Source organism: Choloepus didactylus, chromosome 1 (assembly GCF_015220235.1).
Source record: "Choloepus didactylus isolate mChoDid1 chromosome 1, mChoDid1.pri, whole genome shotgun sequence".
NCBI lineage: Eukaryota > Metazoa > Chordata > Mammalia > Pilosa > Megalonychidae > Choloepus > Choloepus didactylus.
In genome coordinates this window covers 123,904,075-123,928,996 of record NC_051307.1, presented here as the reverse complement: position 1 = coordinate 123,928,996, position 24,922 = coordinate 123,904,075, and the positions used below count along the sequence as shown (strand labels likewise).

The window sequence follows — 24,922 nt, the reverse complement described above, 5'->3', positions numbered from 1 at the left end:
GCGTCGAAGGGCCCCTAGTTCTTACCGTGCTCTTCGGCCGAGGCCAGGGTCGGAGTGGGGGTTGGAGTGGGGACCCGGGTGGGACCTGGGGCCGGGGAGGGATCCATTTCCTCCCGACAGTGCCACCTGTTCTTTTACCTCGCGGGCCGCGGCGGCGGCATTGCCATGGCGACCCCGCGCGCGTCCCGCACCCGGCCGCCGGCGCGCTCACTCCCTCAGGAGCGCTCTGCGCGTGGACACGGAGCGACAGCGCAAACCCAGAGCGCGCATCCTGCAGGCGTCGGGAGTCAATGCAGTACCCTGCCTGGCCTCTGGGGACCGCCGATTCTATGCAGGCTACTCCATCACCTCGTCTGTGTCCAAGTCACCCCGCCCTAGGTTAAAGGTACAGTGAGGGAGGGCTCTCCCGCGCTTTTGCAAGAAGAAGAGTTCCCAGGTTTGAGAGACACGGCTGTTGGGCCAGGGACAGGGGCTACAAAGACGATTATGACACAGCCCCCCCTCCCCAAAGTGTGCAGAGATCTGCCCGGGCTAAGCGCAGAAGCATGTAGTCGCACCATCACGTGTTAAAGGTTCGGGGCTATGGGAGCATAAAGGAGCACGTAGATGAGCCTTGGGGGAGACGAGGGCCAGGGACATCAGAGAGGGTTTCCTGGAGGAGGTGACATCTGGATTGGTCCAAGTGAACCTGCCAGGGGATGGATCTGTTTGGTGCACTCTGGGGACGTGTATGTACTTCAGGGTGCTCAGAGCAGTATAGAGAGCGGGAAGGATCCACGTGGAGCCCTGTGGGTCCTCGGAGGAGTATGACTGTTACGGGAGTGGCAGGATGGAGGCTGGATTTGACACGACCTGGCAGGGAGACGTTAGGGCCTCAGCGAAGGCTGGGTTGGAGATTGAGGAGGAAGAGACAGAACACAGTGATACTACAAATATTACAGATTAACATGATCAGGATTTGGTACTGGCAGGGGAGAGAGAGGAAGTAGAGAAGGAAAGCTCTTCTATTTGGATGTGGCCATGGACCAGAGAGAAGTAGGTTGAGGATGTAGAAGACTCTGGAGTTAGCTAGGGTAGCTGTGCAGAGGTGGAGAGAAGGTGGAGGAAGACACATAAGATGAAACCAGGCCGTTTATGAACACAGTTAAAAGGTACAACACAAAACGTCCAAGTCCTGACTTCCTTGTGCTTCTCCACTAGGCAATTCCAGACCAGCCCTCCACTGTATTGAAACTGCTAGGCAAGGTAGAAGTTTCTTGAAACACTGTAGCTACAGATTTTAAGCATCACTTGGAATGTCATTTCTTCAAGTTAGGCACAATGATGATTAAAAAATAGTCAATTATGTGTTCATCTACCCCATCTCACAGGAAATTGAGAGGTGACTTGGAATATTAAAGCAAGTGTGAGCCCAGGTACAATTCTGCATCTACTCTTCTCTATCCCTCTCATTATTTTTTTGTAAATTAGAGAAGTTGTGCATTTACAGTCTTAATTTATTTTGAATTAAGAGATAGAGGAAAGTAAAGGGAGGTTGAGAATTAATTGCTGCTGCAGGGGGAGGGAAGTAAGAAGAGCAGAATCAGACTTTTTTTCAAGAGAGTGACTAATAAACAGGGTCAGAACAGAATAAATGGAAAAGAGCTGCTTTATCCAGACAAACAGTACCCTATAGCCCTGTTATCCTGTCTACTATAGAGGGAAAACAAAAACAATAAGCAAGCAAATAAAAACAAAGCATTTACACAGAATTACAGCCTGCAGTATCAAAATACATTACAAATAGGATGGTCAAAAAGAGACTGACTACATGCACAATTTATTTCCATCAGTACATTTCTCATTACCCCTAGTGATTTCCGGGTGAGGGAAAGACTTAGTTTGCAAAAAAAAATTTTTTTTAAACCTTCCCTTAAAAATCACCGTTGGGGTTGAGGGAGTTGCTGAGCATCAAGGAAATCTGAGCGGGTTCACTGAGTACTTCTTTGCCAGGAACCCAGAGTGGAGGGCTAATGTAAATTTGAGCTCTCTAGAAGTCAGAGCAAAAGAGAATACATAAGGGTATATATAGTCCCATTCTCCACGCAAAGAAAGCATTTCTGTTTCTCTGAAAGGTGCTTCCCCTGCACATTATATACTAGGAAGGCTGCTGTGACAAATACCATACAACCGGTTAGTTTAAATAACAGAAATTTATTGGCTCACAGTTTTGAGACCAGAAGTCCAAAATCCAGCTATCAGCAAGGTGATACTTTTTCCATGAAGATTGTGGAGTTCTGTGGCTGACTACTGGTGATCCTGGGTCCTTGTCTTTTCTGTCATGTGCCAAGGCACGTAGTGATGTCCTTCTCCTTTCTCCTCTGGGTTCCATTGACTTCTGGCTTCTCCCTGTGGCTTTCCCTCTATGTTGAATTTTGTTCTGCTTATAAAGGTCTCCAGTAATCTGGATTAAAGCTCAACCTGATTCAGTCAGTTCACTTTAACTAAAAATATCATCTTCCAAAAGTCCTGTTTACAATGGGTTCACACCCACAGGAATGGATTAAGATTAATAGCATGTATTTCTGGGGTATATAATTCAATCTGCCACAGAAAGTTTAGCACATGTATCTGTACATAAGTAGTTTAATAGGCATGCCTATGACTATAGTTTTGGAGAAGATCCCGAAATATTTTTCAAGTGATTGTTTCTTTCAATGTGACTCTATTTTAAAAGCCAACAGTATGCTGTTTAAATTATAATGGAAGTCATTTCTCTAGGAAACATAGACAATAAGTCTATGTATGTTGCTTTGTGATAATATGGACATAGAACCCAGAGCATCTGGGGGAATTAATATTTAAGATATCCATTAGCTATTTTTCCAACTATCAGATGACTCAGCTGAACTACTAGCAAGTACTGGAACAGAGTAAATTCCTGGTTGAATTTCCTGATGAGTATCTGAAGTGCTGACTTTTGGTTTTATTCATGGATGCATGTTATTTAGGTGCTGGATATGCAGGTGATAAAATTAATGTTACATTATTTTTAAAATGATTGTCCTATGGATAACAAGAACAGTGCATTCTATGAAAAGTTTACGTTTTTATTTTTTGATGAGATGAAAAGTATAGCCGTAATTAGTATTAGAATAGTGCCTAAAACCATCTTATTCATTGTCTTAGTTTGCCAGGCTGCTATGATGAATACCACAGTTTGGAAGGCTAGAAGTCCAAAATCAACGTATCAGAAAGGCCATGCTTTCTCCCAAAGACTGTAGTATTCTGATGCTGGCTTGCTGCATCCTTGGAGCTCCTTGGTTTGCATCTCTGCCTCCTGTCACATAGTGAGCGAGCTCTCCTTGTGCCCTTTGGGGCTTCTGCTGACTTCTGGCTTTCCCCTCTGGCCTTCTCTGACTTGTTTTTACAAGGCATCCAGTAATACAGATTAAGGCCCACCCTAATTCAGTTGGGGCACACCTTAACTAAGAATAACATCTTCACAAGGTCCTATTCACAATAGGTTCACACTCACAGGGGCGCAGATTAAGATTAAGAACATGTGTTTTGTTGGGGTACATAATTCAATTTATCACAGTCTTCATGCAAAATATAATTTGAACCACCAAGTTGTTAAAAAGTTTTTGGCTATGAATTACTAGGTATGTAGTTTGTTGGTGTGGATAGGGGATGATTAATAGAAACATTTTTGAAAATAGATTAAACGCTGCTTTTGAGTCTATTTAAAGGGAACAAGTCCTAAACAGCTATTTCAGATCAATAATTTGGTGACATTGAGGCTGGGGGCACATGCTGCTGAGCACAAGGACTGATAATTCTGGCAAAGGGATATTAGATGAAGGCCTTTTTAACCTTTAAATGACTGCTCAGAGGTTTTCAGTAGGGCAGCTCGGTAAAAGTCTTCACTCTATAAACCTTTCAGAACTCACAATCAGACATAGGTTTCTGTTTTCCTTCTATTTCTCTTAAGGAGAAAACATGTCAAGGATCTCAGTATCCCAGAATCTCCCTTTATTATTGGCTGAGCTTTTGAGAGCCCCCACTTCCTGCCAAAAATGCTTATTAAACTATTTCCACTGGAGTCTGAAATCTGTACAGGACTTTACCTCAGTACCACTTGAGAGGAAACTTGAAAAATTTTCAAGGGATTTTATAGTTTTCTAGAAGTTTTTATCAAAGTAGTGTGACCATTACATGATTCTCCAGTCTTGGGTCAATTAAGGCTATTTTTAGCTTGTCTGTTTACCCAGTGATATAGTGTTAAGAAAAAGATCTCACAGGTGAAGTTTTAAGTGAAATCTTGAAATCGTTTTAACCAGAAACGGTTATTTTTGCGACCAGAGGGAATTATACACCACATTAAGTTCAGGACCCTCATCTTACAGTTTGTGTAGCATGAGACCTGGAGAGGGTTGATCAGTTTCCTAAATGGTTTTCTCAGGCTTTATAGTTACACAAAGAAGGACTAATTATTAAACTACCAGAATCCTGGCTCCTTGAAATGAACATGCAACAATTACATCACTTTGAAACCCACAGTAATACTGGATTGATATAATAAATTAATCTGGCCACATTCAGGTAGCAATCCCTAGGGAAAAAAAATGGCTAATTAGGAGTCAATCTTTCCAATTTATTTACTGTAACTGAATTACTGGCAAAGCTGTTGTAAATCCTGCCTTTATGATCTACTTTTATTAAGTCCACTAATGGGTGCACAATATATATATAGCTTTTAGTGATCTTTCAAATTGATTCCAGACACGTGGGATTTATGATTAAGGAGAAACAATATATCTACACACACATTCATACATACTAGGTAGGTTTAATCGCGGAGCAGGATGTCAGGAGAAATAAATTCTTTTAAGTGTCTGGAAGCCCAAACACACACCCTTGTGTTAACTCTGATCAGTGTGGCTAGTCCATGTGAATTTCCCCCAGATGAATGCTGAAAGGCTGCAAAAGAAAATCAAGCCTGAAACTTCAAACTCTAGGAGAATGGTTTTAATAAAAGCCAGGCTTCTTGTGAACAACAAAAAAAAATGATGTTAAAAACCTAGGAGAGGTCAGGTCAAAATTTCTGCTCTTTCTCCTACTTCCTATCATGTTGAGAAGAGCCTTTTTAGTTATTTAGTTTCTTTATCTGTAAAACAGATATAAAATAATAATGCCTCCTTCATAGGGCACTTGTGAGGATTAAATAGGTTGATTTAAGTAAAGCACTTAATCTAAGTAAAGCCTAGAGCACCTAGTAAGTGTTCTAGGTGCTAGCCATTTTTATTTATATTATCTCCTCTTCAGTCCACCTACTGTAGATTGTGTAGAAACCGTCAGCATTGTCAGACATCTGAATTTAGAAAACTGTAGATTTTATCCAATAGGACTGAACAGTATTAGATTATTGTAATCTGCCTGATAAAAATGTTGGAGACAGCTAGTTCTAGACATAATTTAGTCAATACCAAAACTTTTTCTTTTTTTGAATAAAAGAAAGCAACACTGTCCCAAACTTCTCTTTGAGGCTAGGCATACAGTAACAAGGATATTGAACACATACTGTTATGTGCCAGAAACAGTTAAGTGTTTGAAAAACCTGGATACTCGAACAAGAAAGACTCTATGGTAGCTTGGAGCTATGTGCCCCAGAAAAACATGTTCTTAAACTTAACCCGTTCCTGTGGGTGTAGACCCATTGTAAATAAGATCTCTTCAAGATGCTACTTCTGTTAAGAGGTGGCCTAAAAGAATCAGGCGGTTAGGAGTGCTTTAATCTGAATGACTAGAGTGCTTTATAAGCAGAGTGAAAGTCAGAGAGAGAAAGCCATGGGAAACAAGAAGGGGAAAGTCAGTGGAACCCGGAAGAGAAGGCAGAGGCCACCTGTGCATTGCCACGTGACAGAGGAACCCAGGACCAAGGATCACTGGCCGCCATCCCCAGAACACCAGTATTCGGGAAGAAAACATCACCTGCTGACACCTTGATTTTGGACTTCTCCTGGTTTCAAAACCAAGAGCCAATAAATGCCCATGGTTTAAGCCAACTCACTGCATGGTATTTGCTTTCGCTGCCAGAAAACTAAAATGGCCCCCATCCTAGAAAGATGCTGCCATCAACACAGCTGCCATTGTGTCATGTTGTTCTCCACTTTTGTCCTTGGACTTAGGGGGTTGGGGTGGGGTGGGGTGTGTATGTGTGTATTAATAACCCAGGGCCTTAGTCTTCAATAATACAATATTAACATCTTGGATTTATAAGATTTTTATGTCCAATAGAGTTAATCCACCAATTTTGTTCTTATTGTTTGAGGTTCTATTTGGCATTTCTAGGTCCTTTGCATTTCCATATAAATTTTAGAACCAGCTTGTCAATGTCTACCCCCCCCCAAAAAAAAAAAACTTGCTGAGATTTTGACTGGGATTGCATTGAATCTACAGATCGATTTGGGAAGAAGTAACATCTTAGCATTCTTGAATCTTCTAATGCATGGACATAATTTGTCTTTCCATTTAATTAGGTCATCTTTATTTCTCTCTGCACTGTTTGGTAGTTTTCAGTGTAAAGACTGACCGCATTTTTTGTTAAATTTATTTCTAAGTATTTGAAATTATATGATACTCTTGTGAATGGTATTTTTATTTTTCAATTCTTTTTGGTATATAGAAATATAACTAATTTAAAAACAGTTTTCATTAGAGCAGTTGTAAGCTTATAGAAAAAGCATGCAAAAAGTACCGAGTTCTTAAATACACCACCCCCAACACATACACTCAGTTTTCCATATTAGAAACATTTTACATTACAGTGGTACCTTTGTTACAATTGATAAAACAATATTATTATTGCTATATTTTTAAACAGTAGTCCATTGCTTACGTTAGCACTCACTATTTGTGTTGTACAGGTTTATTGTTTTTTTTTAATTTTAGTAACATATAAAACCTAAAATTAATCATTTAACCACTTTCAAGTATACAGTTCACTGGTGTCAAATACATTCACAGTATTGTGCTACCATTACCACCATCTGTACCAAAACTTTCCCAAAATCCCAAACAGAAATTCCCCATTCCCCATCCCTGCCCCTGCCTCTTGTAATCTGTATTCTAATTCCTGACTTTATTCTTACTCTATGAATTCCTGACCAAATATAAGTGAGATCATACTAGATATCTGTCCTTTCATGTCTGGTTTATTTCATTCAACATGTCTCCAAGGTTCATCCATGTTGTAGAATGTATCAGTACTTCATTCCTTTTTATGGCTAAATAATATTCCATTGTGTATATATACCACATTTTATCACACGATTAATTTTTATATTCAAATTATGTCTAATGGTCTAGAAAAATTCACTTATAATTATAATTCAATTATATCATCTGCAAATAAGTATGGTGTTTTGGTATGCTAAAGCTGCCGGAATGCAATGCATCAGAAATGGGTTGGCTGTTACCATAGGAATTTATTAACTTACAATTGACAGTTTGTAGGCCATGAAAATGTCCAAATTAAGGCATCAGCAGGATAATACCTGGACTCTGAAGAAAGGCTGCTGGCACCTGGGACACTTCTGTCACATGGGAAAGCACGTGGCCAGCATCTGCCGGCCCAACACCCCCAGGTTTCAGCTTTCACCTCTGGTTCCAATGGCTCCCTCTCTGTGTCCTGCGGGTCCTCTCTTAGCTTCTTCAGGAACTTTTCTCTCTGAGCTCTCTCCAAACTTCTCTGGGTGTTTCTCTCTGCATATTCTGGGCATTTTCTATGTCCTTTATCCGCTTATAAAGGACTCCAGTAAAGGATTAAGACCCACCTTGAATTACATGGGTCACATCTCAATTGAAACAACCTGATAAAAAGGTCCTACCCATAATAGGTCTGCATCTACAGGAATGGATTAAAGGAAAATGACCTTTTCTGGGGTACATAAAAGCTTCAAACCAGCACAGATAGCTTTGCCTTTTCCTTTCCAGTAATTTTGCTTTTTATTTCCTTTTCTTGCCTTTCTCCATTGGCTAGAATCTCTAGTACAATGTTAAATAAAGTGTCTTGTTCTTAATCATAGGATGAAATTGTTTCACCAAGAATAATCTTACAGTTTTTTTGTATTTACTTTTATCATATTGAGGAAATTCTTTTCTATTTTCAGCTTGCCGACAGTTTTTAACTTTAATGAGTACTGAATTGTCTAAAGGGCTTTTTCTTCATCTATTGTGATGATCATATTTTTTTCCTCCTATATTCTGTTAATGTAATGATCACATGGATTGATATTTAAATGTTAGATGAATCCTGAATTCCTGGAATAAACCCCATGTGATCATAATATGTTATCCTTTTTATATATTACTGGACTTAGTTTGACAATATTCTGTTTAGGATTTTTGCATCCATTTTCTGTAGGAATACTGGTGTAAATTCCTTTTGTAATATTATCAGGTTTGGGTATCAGGATTTTGCCAGCTTCTTAAAAATGTTGGAAAGTGTTCCCTCTTCCTTATTGTCTGGAGGAATTTGTGAAAGATTTGGGTCTTCCTTAATTTCTTTTATCAATGTTTTGTAGTTTTCTGGGTACAGGTCCTTTAATCCTTGGTTAGATATATTCCTAGATATTTGATTCTTTTAGTGGCTATTGTGAATGGATTTTCTTGATTTCTTCTTCCCATTGTTTGTTGTTTGCATATAGAAACCCTACTGATTTTTTGGGTGTTTATCTTGTACACCACCACTTTGCTGACTTTATTGATTAAGCTCTAGGAGCTTTTATGTGGATTGTTCAGGATTTTCTGTATATAGGATCATACCATCTGAAAATCAGGAAAGTTTTACATCTTCCTTTCCAATTTCAATGCCCTTTATTTCTTTTTCTTGCCTAATTGCTCTGGCAAGAATTTCCAGTACGATATTGAATGATAATGGTGACACTGGGCATCTTTGTCTTGTTCCTGATCTCAGAGGGAAAGCTTTCATGCTTTCTCCATTAAGTAGGGTGTTAGTTGTGGGCTTTTCATATATGCCCTTAATCATGTTGAGGAAGTTTTCTTCTATTTCTAGTTTTCTAAGTGTTTTTATCAAGAAAGGGTGCTGTATTTTGTCAAATGCCTTTTCTGCATCAATTGAGATGATCATGTGGTTTTTTCCTTCATTCTGTTAATGTGGTATATTACATTAATTGATTTTCTTATGTTGAATCATGCTTATGCACCAGGAATAAATCCCACTTGATTATGGTGTGTAATTCTTTTAATATGCAGTTGGATTTGGTTTGCTAGTATTTTGCTGAAGATTTTTGCATCTATATTCATAAGAGATATTGGTCCATAATTTTCTTTTCTTATGGTATCTTTATCTGGCTTTCCTATGAGGGTGATGTTGGCCTTGTAGAATGAATTAGAGTGTGTTCCCTCCTCTTCAATTTTTTGGAAGAGTTTGAGCAGGACAGATGTTAAGTCTTCCTGGAATGTTAGGGAGAATTCCCCTGTGAAGCCATCTGTTCCTGGGCTTATCTTTGTTGAAAGGTTTTTGATTACTGATTCAGTTTCTTTAATAGCAATTTGTTTGTTGAGATTTCTCTGTTTCTTCTTGGGTCTAGCTAAGGATTTGTCAGTTTTACCAGATTTTGTTTTTGTTGATTCTCTCTTGTTTTGTTTTCTATTTTCTTTATCTCCACTCTAACCCTTGTTATTTCCTTCCTTCTGGTCACTTTGAGTTCAGTTTGCTCTTCTTTTTCTAGTTCTTCCAGTTTTGAAGTTAGGTCTCTGATTTGAAGTCTTTCTTCTTTTTTAATCTAAGCATTTAGAACTATAAATTTCCCTCTCAGCTCAGCCTTTGCTGCATCCTATAAGTTTTGATATGTTGTGTTTTCATTTTCATTTGCCTCAAAATATTTCCTGATTTTGCCTTTGATTTCCTCTTTAACCCATTGGTTGTTTAACAGTATGTTGTTTAATTCCCACATATTTGTGAATTTTCCATTTCTCCTTCGTTATCAATTTCTAGCTTCATTCTCTTGCGGCCTGAGAATATACATTGTATGTTTTCAATATTTTTTAACTTATTGAAACTTGTTTTATGAACCAACATATTATCTATCCTGGAGAATAATCCATGTGCACTTGGGAAGAATGTGCATTCTGTTTTTGTTGGGTGCAGTGTTCTATGTATGTCTGTCAGTTCTAGATGGTTTAGTCCTTGAAACTAGTTGGTTTCAAGTCCTGTACTTCTTTATTAATCTTCTGACTAGATGTTCTATCCATTATTGAGAGTTGTGTGTTAAAGTCTCCTACTATTAATGTAGAACCATCAACTTCTCTTTTCAAATCTGTATTAACTTCATGTATTTTGGGGGCTCTGCTGTTAGGTACATACATATCTGTAGCTATTAGATCTTCTTATTGAATTTTCCCCCTTGTCACTGTATAATGACAATCTTTGTCTCTTGTAACTGTTTTTTACTTAAAGTCCATTTTATCTAATATTACTATATTATTATTATCTAATATTATCTAATATTACTATAGCCAATGTCACTGATTTTAAACCTTTCTTCTTTTCTCCTTCATGTGTTAAAGTAATAAATTTCCCCTTAAGCACTGCTTTATTTCACAATTTTTAATTTTTTGTGTTTTATGCATTTTGAAATATTTGCTAATTTCCATTCTTTACTTCATAGGTTATTTAGAAATGTGTTGCTTAATTCACAAATATTTTGGGATTTTCTGGATGTCTTCTGAGTATTGCTGTCTAGTTTAATTCCATTGTGATCAGTGAATATACTCTGTATTGTTTCAGCCCTTTGAAAAGTATTGAGATTTGCTTTATGACCCAGCATAACATCTGTTTTGGTGGTGTTTCGTGTTTACTTGAAAAGTTACTCTGTGTAGTGGTTTATAAATGTTGATTAGGTTGAATCTGTTAATAATGTTTTCTTTTCATCTTCTAAATCTTCATTTATTTATTTTTTTTATTTATGTTCTGCTTGTTCTATCAATTACTAAGAGAGATGTGTTAAAATATCCAATTCTGTGTATTTGTCTATTTCTTTTAGTTCTGGCAATTTTTGTTTCATGTATTTTGAAGCTATGTTATTGGATACGTACTTGTTTAGGATTGCTGTATCTTTCTGATGAGTAACGCTTTTATCATGAAATGTCTCTCTTAACTGTAATACTCCTTGTCTTAAACTCTGCTTTTTCTGTTATTAATATAGTTGCACCAGCTTTCTTTTTTTTAATTCATTTTTATTGAGATATATTCACATACAATGCAGTCATACAGAGCATACATTTAGTTGTTCACAGTACCATTATGTAGTTGTGTGTTCATCAACAAAATTAACTTTTGAACACTTTCATTACCAAACACACAATTAATTTTTATAAGAATAAAAATTAAAGTGAAAAAGAACAATTAAGGTAAAAAAGAACACTGGGTGCCTTTTTTTTTTTTTTTTTTTTTTGGCCCCCATTTTTCTACTCATCCATCCATACACTGGACAAAGGGGAGTGTGGTCCATATGGCTTTTCCAATCACATTGTCACCCCTCATAAGCTACATTTTTATATAATCGACTTCAAGATTCAAGCATTCTGGGTTGTAGTTTGATAGTTTCAGGTATTTACTGCTAGCTATTCCAATTCATTAGAATCTAAAAAGGATTGTCTGTATTGTGCATAAGAGTGCCCACCCAAGTGACCTCTCAGCTCCTTTTGGAATCACTCAGCCACTGAAACTTATTTCATTTCCTTTCACTTCACCCTTTTGGTCAAGAAGATGTTCTCCATCCCACAATGCCAGGTCTAGATTCCTCCCTGGGAGTCATATTCCAAGTTGCCAGGGAGATTCACTCCCCTGGCTGTCAGATCCCATGTAGGGGGGAGGGCAGTGATTTCATCCAAGTTGGCTTAGATGGAGAGAGAGGGCCATATCTGAGCAACAAAGAGGGAATCAGGAGGAGACTCTTTGGCACAGTTATAAGCAGACCTAGCCTCTCCTTTGCAGTAACAGTCTTCCCAAGGGCAAGTCCCATGATAGAGGGCTTGGCACATCAAACTGCCAATCCCCAATGTCTGCGAGCACATCAGCAACCATCGAGGTGGGGAAGCCCAGTACCCTTGCATTCTCCCCCAGCTCTTCAGGGAAGCTCTGCATATTTTTTCATTGATTTTTTTTTTTTTTTTTTGAAATTAACTATGAACTATATCAAAAAAAATTTTTTTTAAACAGACAATAAAAAAAACATTTCAAACAAACCAAAACAGGGGAATAAGAAAAAGACAACTAACGTTAAATAACTACTTTACTTCCAACATGTTCCTACTCCTTCCCAAGAAAATGTACAGACTCTAACCCAGCAAAGGAATAAGGAAGACAGATAACCTAAGATAGCAAGATTTTTGTGAACTTGTTCCCGCCATACCCACCCGAAATTAATAAACCATAGTCATTCCTGGGCATTCCCAGAATGTTAAATTTACCCATGATAACTTATCTGTTCTTGTTATGTTATCGTTCACCCTTCACTAATTACTCTCTATCGCTAGGTCCCTTACATTCTACATTATAAACCATTTATTTTACATTTTTCAATGTTGACTTTAGTGGTAGCATATAATATTTCTCTTTTTGTGCCTGACTTATTTCACTCAGCATTATGTCTTCAAGGTTCATCGATGTTGCCATATGTTTCATGACATCATTCCTTTTTACTGCCATGTAGTATTCCATTGTGTGTATATATCACATTTTATTTATCCACTCATCTGTTGAAGGACATTTGGGTTGTTTCTATCCCTTGGCAATTGTGAATAATGCTGCTATGAACATTGGTTTGCAGATATCTGTTCGTGTCACTACGTTCAGATCTTCCAGGTGTATACCGAGAAATGCGATTGTTGGATCAAAGGGTAACTCTGTATCTAGTTTTCTAAGGAAATGCCAGAATGTCTTCCAGAGTGGCTGAACCATTATACAGTCCCACCAACAATGAATAAGAGTTCCAATTTCTCCACATCCTCTCCAGCATTTGTAGTTTCCTGTTTGTTTAATGGTAGTCATTCTAATTGGTGTGAAATGGTGCCTCATTGTGGTCTTAATTTGCATCTCTTTAATAGCTAGTGAAGCTGAACATTTTTTCACATGTTTTTTTTTTTTTGTTTTTTTTTTTTTTTTACCATTTGTATTTCCTCTTCAGAGAACTGTCTTTTCATATCTTTTGCCCATTTTATAATTGGGCTGTCTGTACTATTGTCATTGAGTTGTCGGATTTCTTTATATATGGAAGATATCAGTCTTTTTTCAGATACATGGTTTCCAAAATATTTTCCCTTGAGTTGGCTACCTCTTCAGCTTTTTGACAAATTCCTTTGAGGTACAGAAACTTCTCAGGTTGAGGTCTTTTGTTGCTTGTGCTTTGGGTATAAAGTCTAGGAAGTCAATGCCTAATACAGGGTCTTGAAGATGTTTCCCTACATTATCTTCTAGGAGTTTTATGACACTGTCTTTTATATTGAGGTCTTTGATCCACTTAGGGTTAATTTTTGTGTAGGGGGTGAGGTAGGGGTCCTCTTTCATTCTTTTGGATATGGATATCGAACTCTCCCAAACCCATTTGTTGAAAACACTGTTATGTCCCAGTTCAGTGGTTTTGGAGGCCTTATCAAAGATCAGTAGGCCATAGATCTGGGGGTCTATCTCCAAATTCTCAGTTCAATTCCATTGATCAATATGTCTGTCTTTGTGCCAGTACCATGCTGTTTTGACTACTGTGGCTTTATAATAAGCTTCAAAGTCAGGGAGTGTAAGTCCTCTCACTTCATTTTTCTTTTTTGGAGGGTTTTAAGCAATTCTAGGCATCTTCCCTTTCCAAATAAATTTGGTAACTAGCTTTTCCAAGTTTGCAAAATAGGTTGTTGGAATTTTGATTGGGATTGCATTGAATCTGTAGATGAGTTTGGGTAGAATTGACATCTTAATGACATTTAGCCTTCCTATCCATGAACATGGAATATTTTTCCATCTTTTAAGGTCCCTTTCTATTTCTTTTAGTAGAGTTATATAGTTTTCTTTGTATAGGTCATTTACATCTTTGGTTAAGTTTATTCTAGGTAACTGATTTTTTAGTTATTCAAAATGGTATCTTTTTCTTGAGTGGCTCTTCACTTCGTTCATTTCTAGCATATAGAAACATTACTGACTTATGTGTATTAATCTCGTATCCTGCTACTTTGCTAAATTTGTTCAATTTAGTAGCTGTATTGTCAATTTCTCAGGGTTTTCCAGATATAAGATCATATCATCTGCAAATAATGACAGTTTTACTTCTTCCTTTCCAATTTGGATGGCTTTTATTTCTTTGTCTATCCAGATTGCCCTGGCTAGCACTTCCAGCACAATGATGAAGAACAGTGGAGACAGTGGGCATCCTTGTCTCATTCCTAATTTTAGAGGGAAGGCTGTCAGTCTCTCGCCGTTGAGTACTATGCTGGCTGTGGGTTTTTCATATATGCTCTTTATCATATTAAAGAAGTTCCTTCAACTCCTACCTTTTGAAGTGTTTTTATCAAAAAGGGATGTTGGATTTTGTCAAATGCTTTTTCAGCATCTATTGAGATGATCATTTGATTTTTCTCTTTTGATTTGTTTATTGTGTTGTAATACATTGATTTTCTTATGTTGAACCATCTTTGCATGCCTGGAATGAACCCCACTTGGTCGTGGTGTATGATTTTTTTAATGTGTCTTTGGATTCAAATTGCAAGTATTTTGTTGAGAATTTTTGCATCTATATTCATTAGGGAGATTGGCCTGTAGTTTTCCTTTTTGTAACATCTTTGCCTGGTTTTGGTATTAGATTGATGTTAGCTTCATAAAATGTGTTATGTAGTGTTCCATTTTCTTCAACATTTTGAAAGAGTTTAATTAATATTGGTGTCAGTTCTTTTTGGAAAGTTTGGTAGAATTCCCCTGTGAAGCCATCTGGCCCTGGGCATTTATTTGTGGGAAGTTTTTTGATGACAGATTGGATCTCTTTGCTTGTGATTGGTTGGTTGAGGTCTTCTGTTTCTTCTCTGGTTGGTCTAGGTTGTTCATATGTTTCCAGAAAATTGTCCATTTCCTGTACATTATCCAGTTTGTTGGCATACAGTTGTTCATAGTATCCTCTTATAATTTTTTTAATTTCTGCAGGATCCACAGTAATGTCACATTTCTCATTCATTATTTTGTTTATTTGGGTCTTCTCTCTTTTTTATTTTGTCAGTCTATCTAGGGGATTGTTAATCTTGTTGATCTTCTCAAAGAACCAACTTTTGGTGTTATTTATTCTCTCCATTGTTTTTCTTTGTTCACTATGTCATTTATTTCTGCTTTAATCCTTGTTTCTTTTATTCTACTTGGTTTAGGATTGGTTTGCTGTTCATTTTCTAGCTTCTTCAGTTGCTCTATTAGTTCTTTGATTTTAGCTCTTTCTTCGTTTTTAATGTATGCATTCAGTGCTATAAATTTCCCCCTCGGTACCGCTTTTGCTGCATCCCATAGGTTTTGATATTTGTGTTCTCATTTTCATTCATCTCTATATATTTAGCAATTTCTTTTGCTATTTCTTCTTTAACCTACTGATTGTTTAGTACTGTTTTTTTTTAACCTCCAAGTATTTGTGAATTTCTAAGTCCCTGACAGTTATTGACTTCTAATTATATTCCATTGTGGTCAGAGAATGTGCTTTGAATAATTTCAGTTTTTTTTTTTTAATTTACTGAGGCTTTTTTATGTCCCAGCATATGATCTATTCTGGAGAAAGTTCCATTAGCACTAGAGAAGAATGTGTATCCTGGTGATTCAGGGTGTAATGTTCTATATATGTCTGTTAAATCAAATTCATTTATCAGATTGTTTAGGTTTTCAATTTCCTTATTGGTGTTCTGTCTGGTTGATCTATCTGTAGGAGAGAGTAATGTGTCGAAGTCTCCCACAGTTGTGGAAACATCAGTTGCTTTCTTTAGTTTTGTCAGTGTTTGTCTCATGTATTTTGTAGCACCTTTATTAGTTGCATAAACATTTATGATTGTTACTTCTTCTTGTTGAATTGCCCCTTTTATTAGTATGTATTGGTGTGCCAGTTTGAATGTATTATGTCCCCCAAAATGCAATTATGTTTGATACAATCTTGTAGGGCAGACATATTAGTGTTGAATAGATTGTAATTCTTTGAGTGTTTCCATGGAGATGTGACCCTGTAATTCTTTGAGTGTTTCCATGGAGATGCGACCCACCCAACTGTAGGTGATAACTCTGATTAGATAATTTCCATGGAGGTGTGGCCCTGCCCATTCAGGATGGCCTTGATTAGTTTACTAGCACACTATATAAGCTCAGACAGAAGGAGCAAACTTGCTACAGCCAACAGGGACACTTTGAAGAACTCACAGAAGCTGAGAGGGTAACTGCAGATGAGAGACAGTTTGAAGATGGCCACTGAAAGCAGACTCTTGCTCCAGAGAAGCTAAGAGAGGACAAATGCCCCCAAGAGTAACTGAGAATGACATTTTGAAGAGGAGCTGCAGCCTAGAGAGGAATGTCCTGGGAGAAAGCCATTTCGATACCAGAACTTGGAGCAGATGCCAGCCATGTGCCTTCCCATCTAATAGACGTTTTCTGGATGCCATTGGCCATCCTTCAGTGAAGGTACCTGATTGTCAGTGCGTTATCTTGGACACTTTATGGCCTTAAGACTGTAACTGTGTAACCAAATAAAACCCCTTTTATAAAAGCCAATCCATTTCTGGTGTTTTACATCTGGGCAGCATTAGCAAAACTAGGACAAATGGCCTTCATTATCTCTCATAACATCCTTGCATTTAAAGTCTATTTTATCTGATATTAATATTGCTACTCCTGCTTTCTTTTGGCAGTAGCTTGCATGAAATATTTTTTTACATCCTTTCACTTTCAATTTCTTTGTGTCCCTGTGCCTAAGATGAGTCTCTTGTATGCAACATATTGATGGTTCTTATTTTTTGATGCATTCTACCAATCTATATCTTTTAATTGGGGAGTTTAATCCATTTACATTCAACATTATTACTGTGATGGCATTTCTTGACTCAGCCATCCTATCCTTTGGTTTATGTTTGTCAGATATGTTTTTCCCTCTCTCTTAGTGTCCTTTAACATACCCATACTGAATCTCTTTAGTACTGAACCTTTCTCCGTATCTCTCTCTCCTTTCTTGGTTTCTGTGTCGGTTGGACTCCCTTCAGTATCTCAAGTAGGGAAAGTCTCTTGTTAGCAAATTCTCTGAGCATTTGTTTGTCTGTGAAAATTTTAAGCTCTTCCTCAAATTTGAAGGAGAGCTTTGCTGGATAAACAATTCTTGGTTGGAAATTTTTCTCTCTCAGAAGTTTAAATATGTCATGCCACTGCCTTCTTGCCTCCATAGTGGCCACTGACTAGTCACTACTTAGTCTTATGCTGTTTCCTTTTTAAGTGGTGAATTGCTTTTCTCTTGCTGCTTTCAGAACTTGCTTCTTCTCTTCAGTATTTGACAATCTGATCAGAATATGTCTCGGAGTGAGTTTATTTGCATTTATTCTATAAGGAGTTCTCTGGGCATTTATGATTTGTGTATTTATGTTGTGTAGAAGGTTTGGGAAGTTTTCCCCAACAATTTCTTTGAATATTCTTCCTAGACCTTTACCCTTCTCTTCTCCTTCTGGAACACCAATGAGTCTTATATTTGGATGTTTTATCTTATCTCTCATATCCCTGAGATCCATTTCGATTTTTCCCCCATTCTTTCTTTTGTTCTTTGACTTTCCATTCTGTCTTCTTCAGGGTAACTGATTCGCTGTTCAGCTTCCTCTAGTCTTTTACTGTGAGTATCCAGAATCTTTTTAATTTGGTCGACAGTTTCTTTTATTTCCATAAGATCATCTATTTTTTTTTTTAATTTACTCTTGCAATTTCTTCTTTATGCTCTTCTTGGGTCTTCTTCATGTCCTTTATATTCTGTGCCATGTTCTCGTTGTTTGTCTTTAGTTCTTTGATTAATTGCTCCAAGTACCGTGTCTCCTCTGATCTTTTGATTTGGGTGTTTGGGTTTGGGTTATCCATATCATCTGGTTTCTTCATATGCTTTAAAATTTTATGTTGCTTTTGGCGTCTTGGAATTTGCTTAACTTCATAGGGCTCTTTTAGGATATGTAGGCTTATTTAAAGCCTAATCTCTAATTTCTCAGATCTACAGCTTGGTGGTGTACACTTTCTCTAACTAACCAGCATGTGATGTCCGCAAGCCACTATTCCCCTCAAGCCAGTTCTCCCCAACTTTGTCTTTGTGGTGAGTGGGGGTCTGAATCTTGTGGGGGTCCAATTAGTACACCAAATTTGTGTGTATCATGGGTGCTGCCCGCCCTGAATGTGGGGCGTGTGTCTGAGCAGTTAGGGAGGGAGGGCAGCTTTAATAATCAAATCTACCAGGTGTTCCTGGAGATTTAAAGCTGTTGCAAAAGTCTAAACCTTCAGTTCAGTCTCGTCACAATTTGTCTCTGCTGCTGACCCACAAATCCTTGGTATTGGTATATGGTCTCTGGGACTTCCAAGTGGGTCCCTCTTCGAAGCTATGCCCTCCTAGGGCCTCTGCTGATGGAAAATTGTGCCACATTACAAGTGAGCACTGTCTCCCAAGGGAAGTTCTGGGCCACAGGGGTGTTCCCAGTCTGCTGAAAGGATGCTGTATGGGATGTGTTAATTTCCCCCTTTTTGCACACCTCCGCCTTCCTAGCTCCAGGACAATTGGCTGCGGGTATGCAAAAGGATATCATCCATGCCAGATATTGTGGCGTGTACACCTATTGCTGGAAACACTTACCATCACGCTGGGTTGTTTGGTGCAGCTCTGGGCTGCAGCGCCAGTGCCGGGCAGGAGCGTTCCCAGCCTGCCAGGAAGATGGCTGTATAGACTGTGGTTATTTTCCCCTTTTCACTAACCTCTGCCTTCCTACTTCCAAGACAGTTATCAGTGGGTGTGCGAAATGCTGTTGTCCATGCCAGATATTGAGGCATGCCCACAGGTTGTGGGGACGCATCTCCCACCACGCTTCACTATGCAGTTCTCGCTGCTGTATCTGCAGCCGCTTTTGGGTTTTTAAAACTCGTCCAACTCGGGATGCCAACCCCCAGTTTCCCCAGACTGCAGCGTGGCTGCCGGTTATCCAGCAAGCTCATTCACTCATTTCAGAACACAGACTCCCGGTTTCACCAAGTACATGGTCCCTGTGGATTTAGCAGACCTTGTCCAGCTGGTGTATCACTGGAACTGGTGTTCTGAGTCACTTTCTGTCTTTTGTCTAGTATTTTTCATGGAGATGTTTTTTGCCCTGTCTCTCCTAACTGCCATCTTCCAGAAGCCTTGTCACCAGCTTTCTTGCAATTACTGTTTGCACGGTTTTTGTATATCATTTCCATTCTATGTTCTCATATAGGTTATGGGTCTTTCTTTTCTTATTCAGTCTTCCAATATCTATCTTCTAATTGAGTGTTTATTCCATTTTCATTTAACAGAATGAATGATCTGATTTGGTTTTGCTAGTTGTTTTCTATTTTTCCCCCTATACTCTTTCCTTTATTCCTCCTTTTCTGCCTTTTTTTGGTTGAATCAAGTGTTTTTAGTATTTCATTTTATCACCTCTATTTATACCTCTTTATTTTTAGTTGTTACATTTGACATTACAATATGCATCTTTAATCTATCATAGTCCACCTTGAATTAACATTGTATCAGTTCAAGAATAATGTAAGGGAGAAACTAAGATGGGGGCTAGCTGAGACAGGGCAAAAAAAATGCCTCCATGAAAAACACTAGCTAAAAACCAGAAAGTGACCCAGAATACTGGTTACAGCGATGCACCAGCTGGACTAGGGCTCCTAGCTCCAGAGGGGCCGTATACTTGGTGAAACCAGGAGTCGGCATTCTGAAATGAGTGAGTAGGCTGGCTGGAAGACCCACAGCCACGCGGCAGTCTAGGGAAGCCAGGGTTCAGCGTTTGGAGACCGGCTGGCTCTTTTTAAAAAAAAAAAAAAGAGAGAGAGAGAAAAACCCAGGAGCGGCTGCAGCTGCGATTGTGGGAACCACGCAGTAAAACACAGCAAGAGGGGGCTGGGCCAGCCTCTCGGTGTCTGGCCGGGAAGATAGCCCGCTGCAGATACCCTTGGGTCCAGGGGAATGGAGGGGAGAGCCGGAAACAGAAAGAAACCCCACGGCTAGCGGCTGGACCCCCGGAGGGCTGGATAAATTCCTGTCCGGGGCCGTGCCCACAGCCCAGAGCCCTGCCAGTGGTCCCGGAGCTGGGAAGGAGGAATTGTGCGAGGAGGAGGGAGCTGAGACGCCCCATTTGGCCATTTTTGCTTCAGGCTGAGAGCGTGCTGCCGCACAGCCTGGCGGCCCGGGGCTTCCCTTGAGGGAGGGTGCACACTGATGATGTAGCATGGCATTCCCTCGGCTGAGCTCCTGGAGGATCGCAGCTGGGAGGGGGGACCCGCTCGGAGAACCCAGGGACGCTACGCCAAGTCCGGTGGTTTGTGGATCAGCGAGAGAGAGGGTCTGGGGCTGAATTGAAATGAAGGCTTAGACTCTTGCGGCGGCCTTGAATCTCCGGGAACCTGGGGGATTTGAACATTAAAACTGCCCTTCTTCTCTGGCCACCCATACACATGCCCCATATTCAGAGCAGACGGCTCCAGCAACACACCCAAACTGAGTTCTCCAACTGAACCCACAAGAATCATTTCCCCACACACCGTGGGAACAAGGTTGAGAACTGACTTGAGGGATATAGGTGACTCACAGACACCATCTGCTGGTTAGTTAGAGAAAGTGTACATCACCAAACTGTGTTTCTGAAAAATTAGATCAATATCCCTTTTTTCTTTACAACTTGAAAGAACCCTATCAAGCAAAACAAATGCCAAGAGGCCAAAAACAACAGAAAATCTTAATGCATATGATAAAACCAGAAGATATGGAGAATCCAACTCCAAACACACAAATCAGGATATCGGAAGATACACAGTACCTCGCAAAATTAATCAAAGAGTACAATCGAGGAATGAAAACATGGCAAAGGATTTAAAGGACGTCAAGAAGACCATGGCCCAGGATATAAGTGACATAAAGAAGACCCTAGAAGAGCATAAAGAAGACACTGCAAGAGTAAATAAAAAAATAGAAGATCTTATGGAAATAAAAGAAACTGTTGGCCAAATTAAAAAGACTCTGGATATTCACAATACAAGACTAGAGGAAGCTGAACAACATCTCAGTGTCCTAGAAGTCCACAGAACAGAAAATGAAAGAACAAAAGAAAGAATGGAGAAAAAAATCGAAAAAATCGAAATGGATCTCAGGGATGTGATAGATAAAATAAAATGTCCAAACTTAAGACTCATTGGTGTCCCAGAAGGGGAAGAGAAGGATAAAGGTCTAGAAAGAGTATTCAAAGAAATTGTTGGGGAAAACTTCCCAAACCTTATACACAATATAAATACACAAAGCAAAAATGCCCAGCAAACTCCAAATAGAATAAATCCAAATAAACCCACTCCAAGACATATTCTGATCAGACTGTCAAATACTGAAGAGAAGGAGCAAGTTCTGAAAGCAGCAAGAGAAAAGCAGTTCACCACATACAAAGGAAACAACATAAGACTAAGTAGTGACTAGTCAGCGGCCACCATGGAGGCGAGAAGGCAGTGGCATGACATATTTAAACTTCTGAGAGAGAAAAATTTCCAACGAAGAATACTTTATCCAGCAAAACTCTCCTTCAAATTTGAGGGAGAGCTTAAATTTTTTACAGACAAACAAATGCTGAGACTTTGCCAATAAAAGACCTGCCCTACTTCAGATTCTAAAGGGAGCCCTACCAACAGAGAAACAAAGAAAGGAGAAAGAGATATAGAGAATTTTAACAGATATATATATAGTGCCTTACATCCCAAATCACTGGGACACTCATTTTTCTCTAGTGATCACAGATCTTTCTCCAGAAGGGACCATAAGCTGGGACATAAACAAGCCTCAAGAAATTAAAAACAAAAAAAAGAATATACTCAAAGCACATTCTCCAACCACAATGGAATACAAATAGAAGTCAATAATTTTTGAACTGTAACTCCACTATTTACTTCCTACTTGATATAAAATACACAAACTCTAAGGACAAATCAGTGGTTTTGAACTCAATGTAAAATATGTAATTTTAGACAACTATATAAAGGTGGGGGAATGAAGGAGTATAGGAACATAGTTTATGTGTCCTATTTAAGTGAAGGTGGTATCAAAGAAAAACAAGATTGATATGGATTTAAGAGGTTAATTGTAAGCCCCACAGTAAACACAAAGAAGTTAGCAGAGAGTATAACCATAGAGATAAAAAGTAGAGTTTGAGTTAAGAGAAATGGGGGAAGGGGCAATGGGGAGTTAAGAAATGAGTGTAGGGTTGCTGTTTGAGGTGAAGGGAAATTTCGAGTAATGGATGGTGGGAAAGAGCATTACAACATTCTAAACATGATTAATCCCACTAATGGAAGGCTAGGGAGGAGGTGGAATGGGAAGATTTAGGCTGTATCTATGTTTCCACAACTGAAAAAAAAAAAAAAAAGACAGTCTAGCTAGATGACAATTGAATGCTAAGGATGAACTTGGATGGGGTTGGAGGATAGAGGACAGGTGGCTCAAAGGGACAAAGTTGAGACATAAGGAAAAGGAGATATAGAATGTAAGCTTTGTATCATTGTTGAATCTCTTGTACTTCTTAGTTGCACTTTATGGAATTGCATAAAAGAATGTTCTTGTTCATGGGAAGTGTATACGTGAATTATAGTGTATGTTCAAGGATGTGTGCAGCTAACTCTCATATGTTCAGAAGACAGAGCAATAGATGGTGGATGATAGGGAGGGAGGGAGGGAGGGAAAGAAATAGCGATGTGACAGCATGTTAAAGTTGGTGGATTGAGCTATCGGGGGAGGGGGGTCAGGGTATGATGGAATTCTGTGTATGGGGCTAGTATTGTTTTTGCAACTGTTCATATAACTTTGAATTTATTTCAAAATAAAAAAAAAAGAATAATGTAAGAACTACCACAGTATAATTCCACTAATCTTCTACTTCTTTCCTTTGAGCTATCATAGCTATGTATTTACTTCTATATGTGTTGTAAGGTCCACAATGTATTACCATTATATTTGCTTTTAAAAGTCAGTATTTTAGTGATAAATTTATTTTATATTTACCTATACATTTACTCTTTCTTCAGATTGGTTCTTTCAATCTGGTATTTCCTTTAGACTGAAGAATTTGTGCAAGTTTTCTGCTGATGATTTCTATTTTTTATTTACCCAAAAATGTTATTATTTCACTTTCATTTTTGAAGAATATTTTTGCCGTATACAGATTTGTAGGTCCACAGTTTTTGTTTGTTTTTCTTTTCAGCACTTTCAGGTGTCATTCTGTTGAGTTCTGGCTACCATTGTTTCTAAAGAAGTCAACAACCATTCTCATTGTTGCTCCCCTGAAGATAAAACGTCTTTTTTCCTCTGACTGCTTTAGGATTGTCTCTTTATCTTTTGTTGTCAGCAGTTTGACTTTGAAGTGCCTTAGTGTGACTTTGAGTATGTATCTGTGTATTTACCCTGCGTGGGTTTCACTGAGCTTCTTGGATCTGTAGGCTGATAATTTCATCAATTTGGATTAAATTAATTAAAATTTTCAGTTTTGTAGTAATATTTCTTCTACTTCATCCAACATTCCTCTCCTAGTAGAATTCCATTTACACGCACGTGATGCCATTTGATATCCTCACACAGATCTTTGACATTCTGTCCTGTTTTTTTTCATTCTTTTTTTTCTCTCTGAATAGTTTCTATTAACTTGTTTTAAGTTCATTAATTCTGCCTTCTGCTATGTCCAAGCTGCTGTTAAGACCATTCAATTAATTCTTCAATTCAGGTATTGAATTTTTCAGTTCTAGAATCTCCGTTTGTTTCGTTTTTTAGAGTTTCTATTTCTCTGCTGAAAGTCTCCATATTTTGTCCATCTTTTCTCAAAATTCTTCAACATATTTATAATCCTTATTTTAAAGTTCCTATCCACTAATTCCAACATCTGGAACATCTTTTGAGTCTGTCCCTATTGACTATTTTCCTCTTTATTGTGGGTCATGTTTTCCTGCTTCTTTGCATATCTTATAAATTTGTATTGTCAGTCACTGTGTATAAAAGATCAGTAAGTAAAGGAGATAATATTTTTCCCCAGAAAGAGTGTACTCTGTTGTCTATTAGCTAGCTAGGATAAGGAGGTGATCTCCTCAGTCTTATCTAGGGCTGAATTGAGTTGCTGCTGGTTTGCAGCTTTAGTTAATTTCACTTCACCACAATGTTAAATGTTTTGTTTAGGTATCTAAGCCCCTCCCTTCAGCATGGCTTAGGAATCCAAGACCATGATTCTACAGGATCTCTCTTTGGTGTTTAGTCCAGGCTGCAACCTCCCCTACGGCCACTTAGCCAAAGTCTAGTGGGGGAAAGGGACTCCTCCAGATTCCAGTCTACTGTACCAACCCACACATGGCCATTAAGACTTAGGCTGGTTTCTCCTGGTATCAATAGACTTTCTTTACCTATGCCTATACCTATGGAAGGCTTGCTTCTTCGCCTGCTAGTTCCCCAAACTTGACAAATGTTGTTAGCCGTGAAAGTGCCCCCTGAGCTGGTCCATTTCTGGGATTTAATTATTTTAAATTTCTTTGTATCCACTACTCAATGATGGTTTTAAAGAAAAATATAATTTTGAAAAATATGATTTTTTTTCCTAGTGTTTTTTTCATAGTTATGGTAGGAACAATGATCTTTGAAATCTTCTACAG

At 38.5% G+C, this 24,922-nt stretch overlaps 2 protein-coding genes across 4 annotated transcripts in view; one reads left to right on the top strand and one right to left on the bottom strand.

Annotated features, from left to right (window-relative positions):
- The window catches only part of LRRC34 (leucine rich repeat containing 34), a 48,256-nt gene extending 48,098 nt beyond the window's left edge, over nucleotides 1-158 (bottom strand). For all 3 annotated transcript variants that reach the window (XM_037841111.1, XM_037841121.1, XM_037841131.1), the window contains exon 1: nucleotides 26-158. In XM_037841111.1, the coding sequence (XP_037697039.1) occupies nucleotides 26-107 (82 nt within the window). In that variant the 5' untranslated portion in view covers nucleotides 108-158. The remainder of the gene's footprint in view (nucleotides 1-25) is intronic.
- Nucleotides 159-303: 145 nt separating this feature from the next.
- LRRIQ4 (leucine rich repeats and IQ motif containing 4) overlaps nucleotides 304-24,922 on the top strand; it is a 50,894-nt gene continuing 26,275 nt past the window's right edge. Inside the window, exon 1 of the mRNA XM_037841089.1 lies at nucleotides 304-385. The gene's annotated coding sequence lies outside the window, so the exon portion shown is untranslated. The remainder of the gene's footprint in view (nucleotides 386-24,922) is intronic.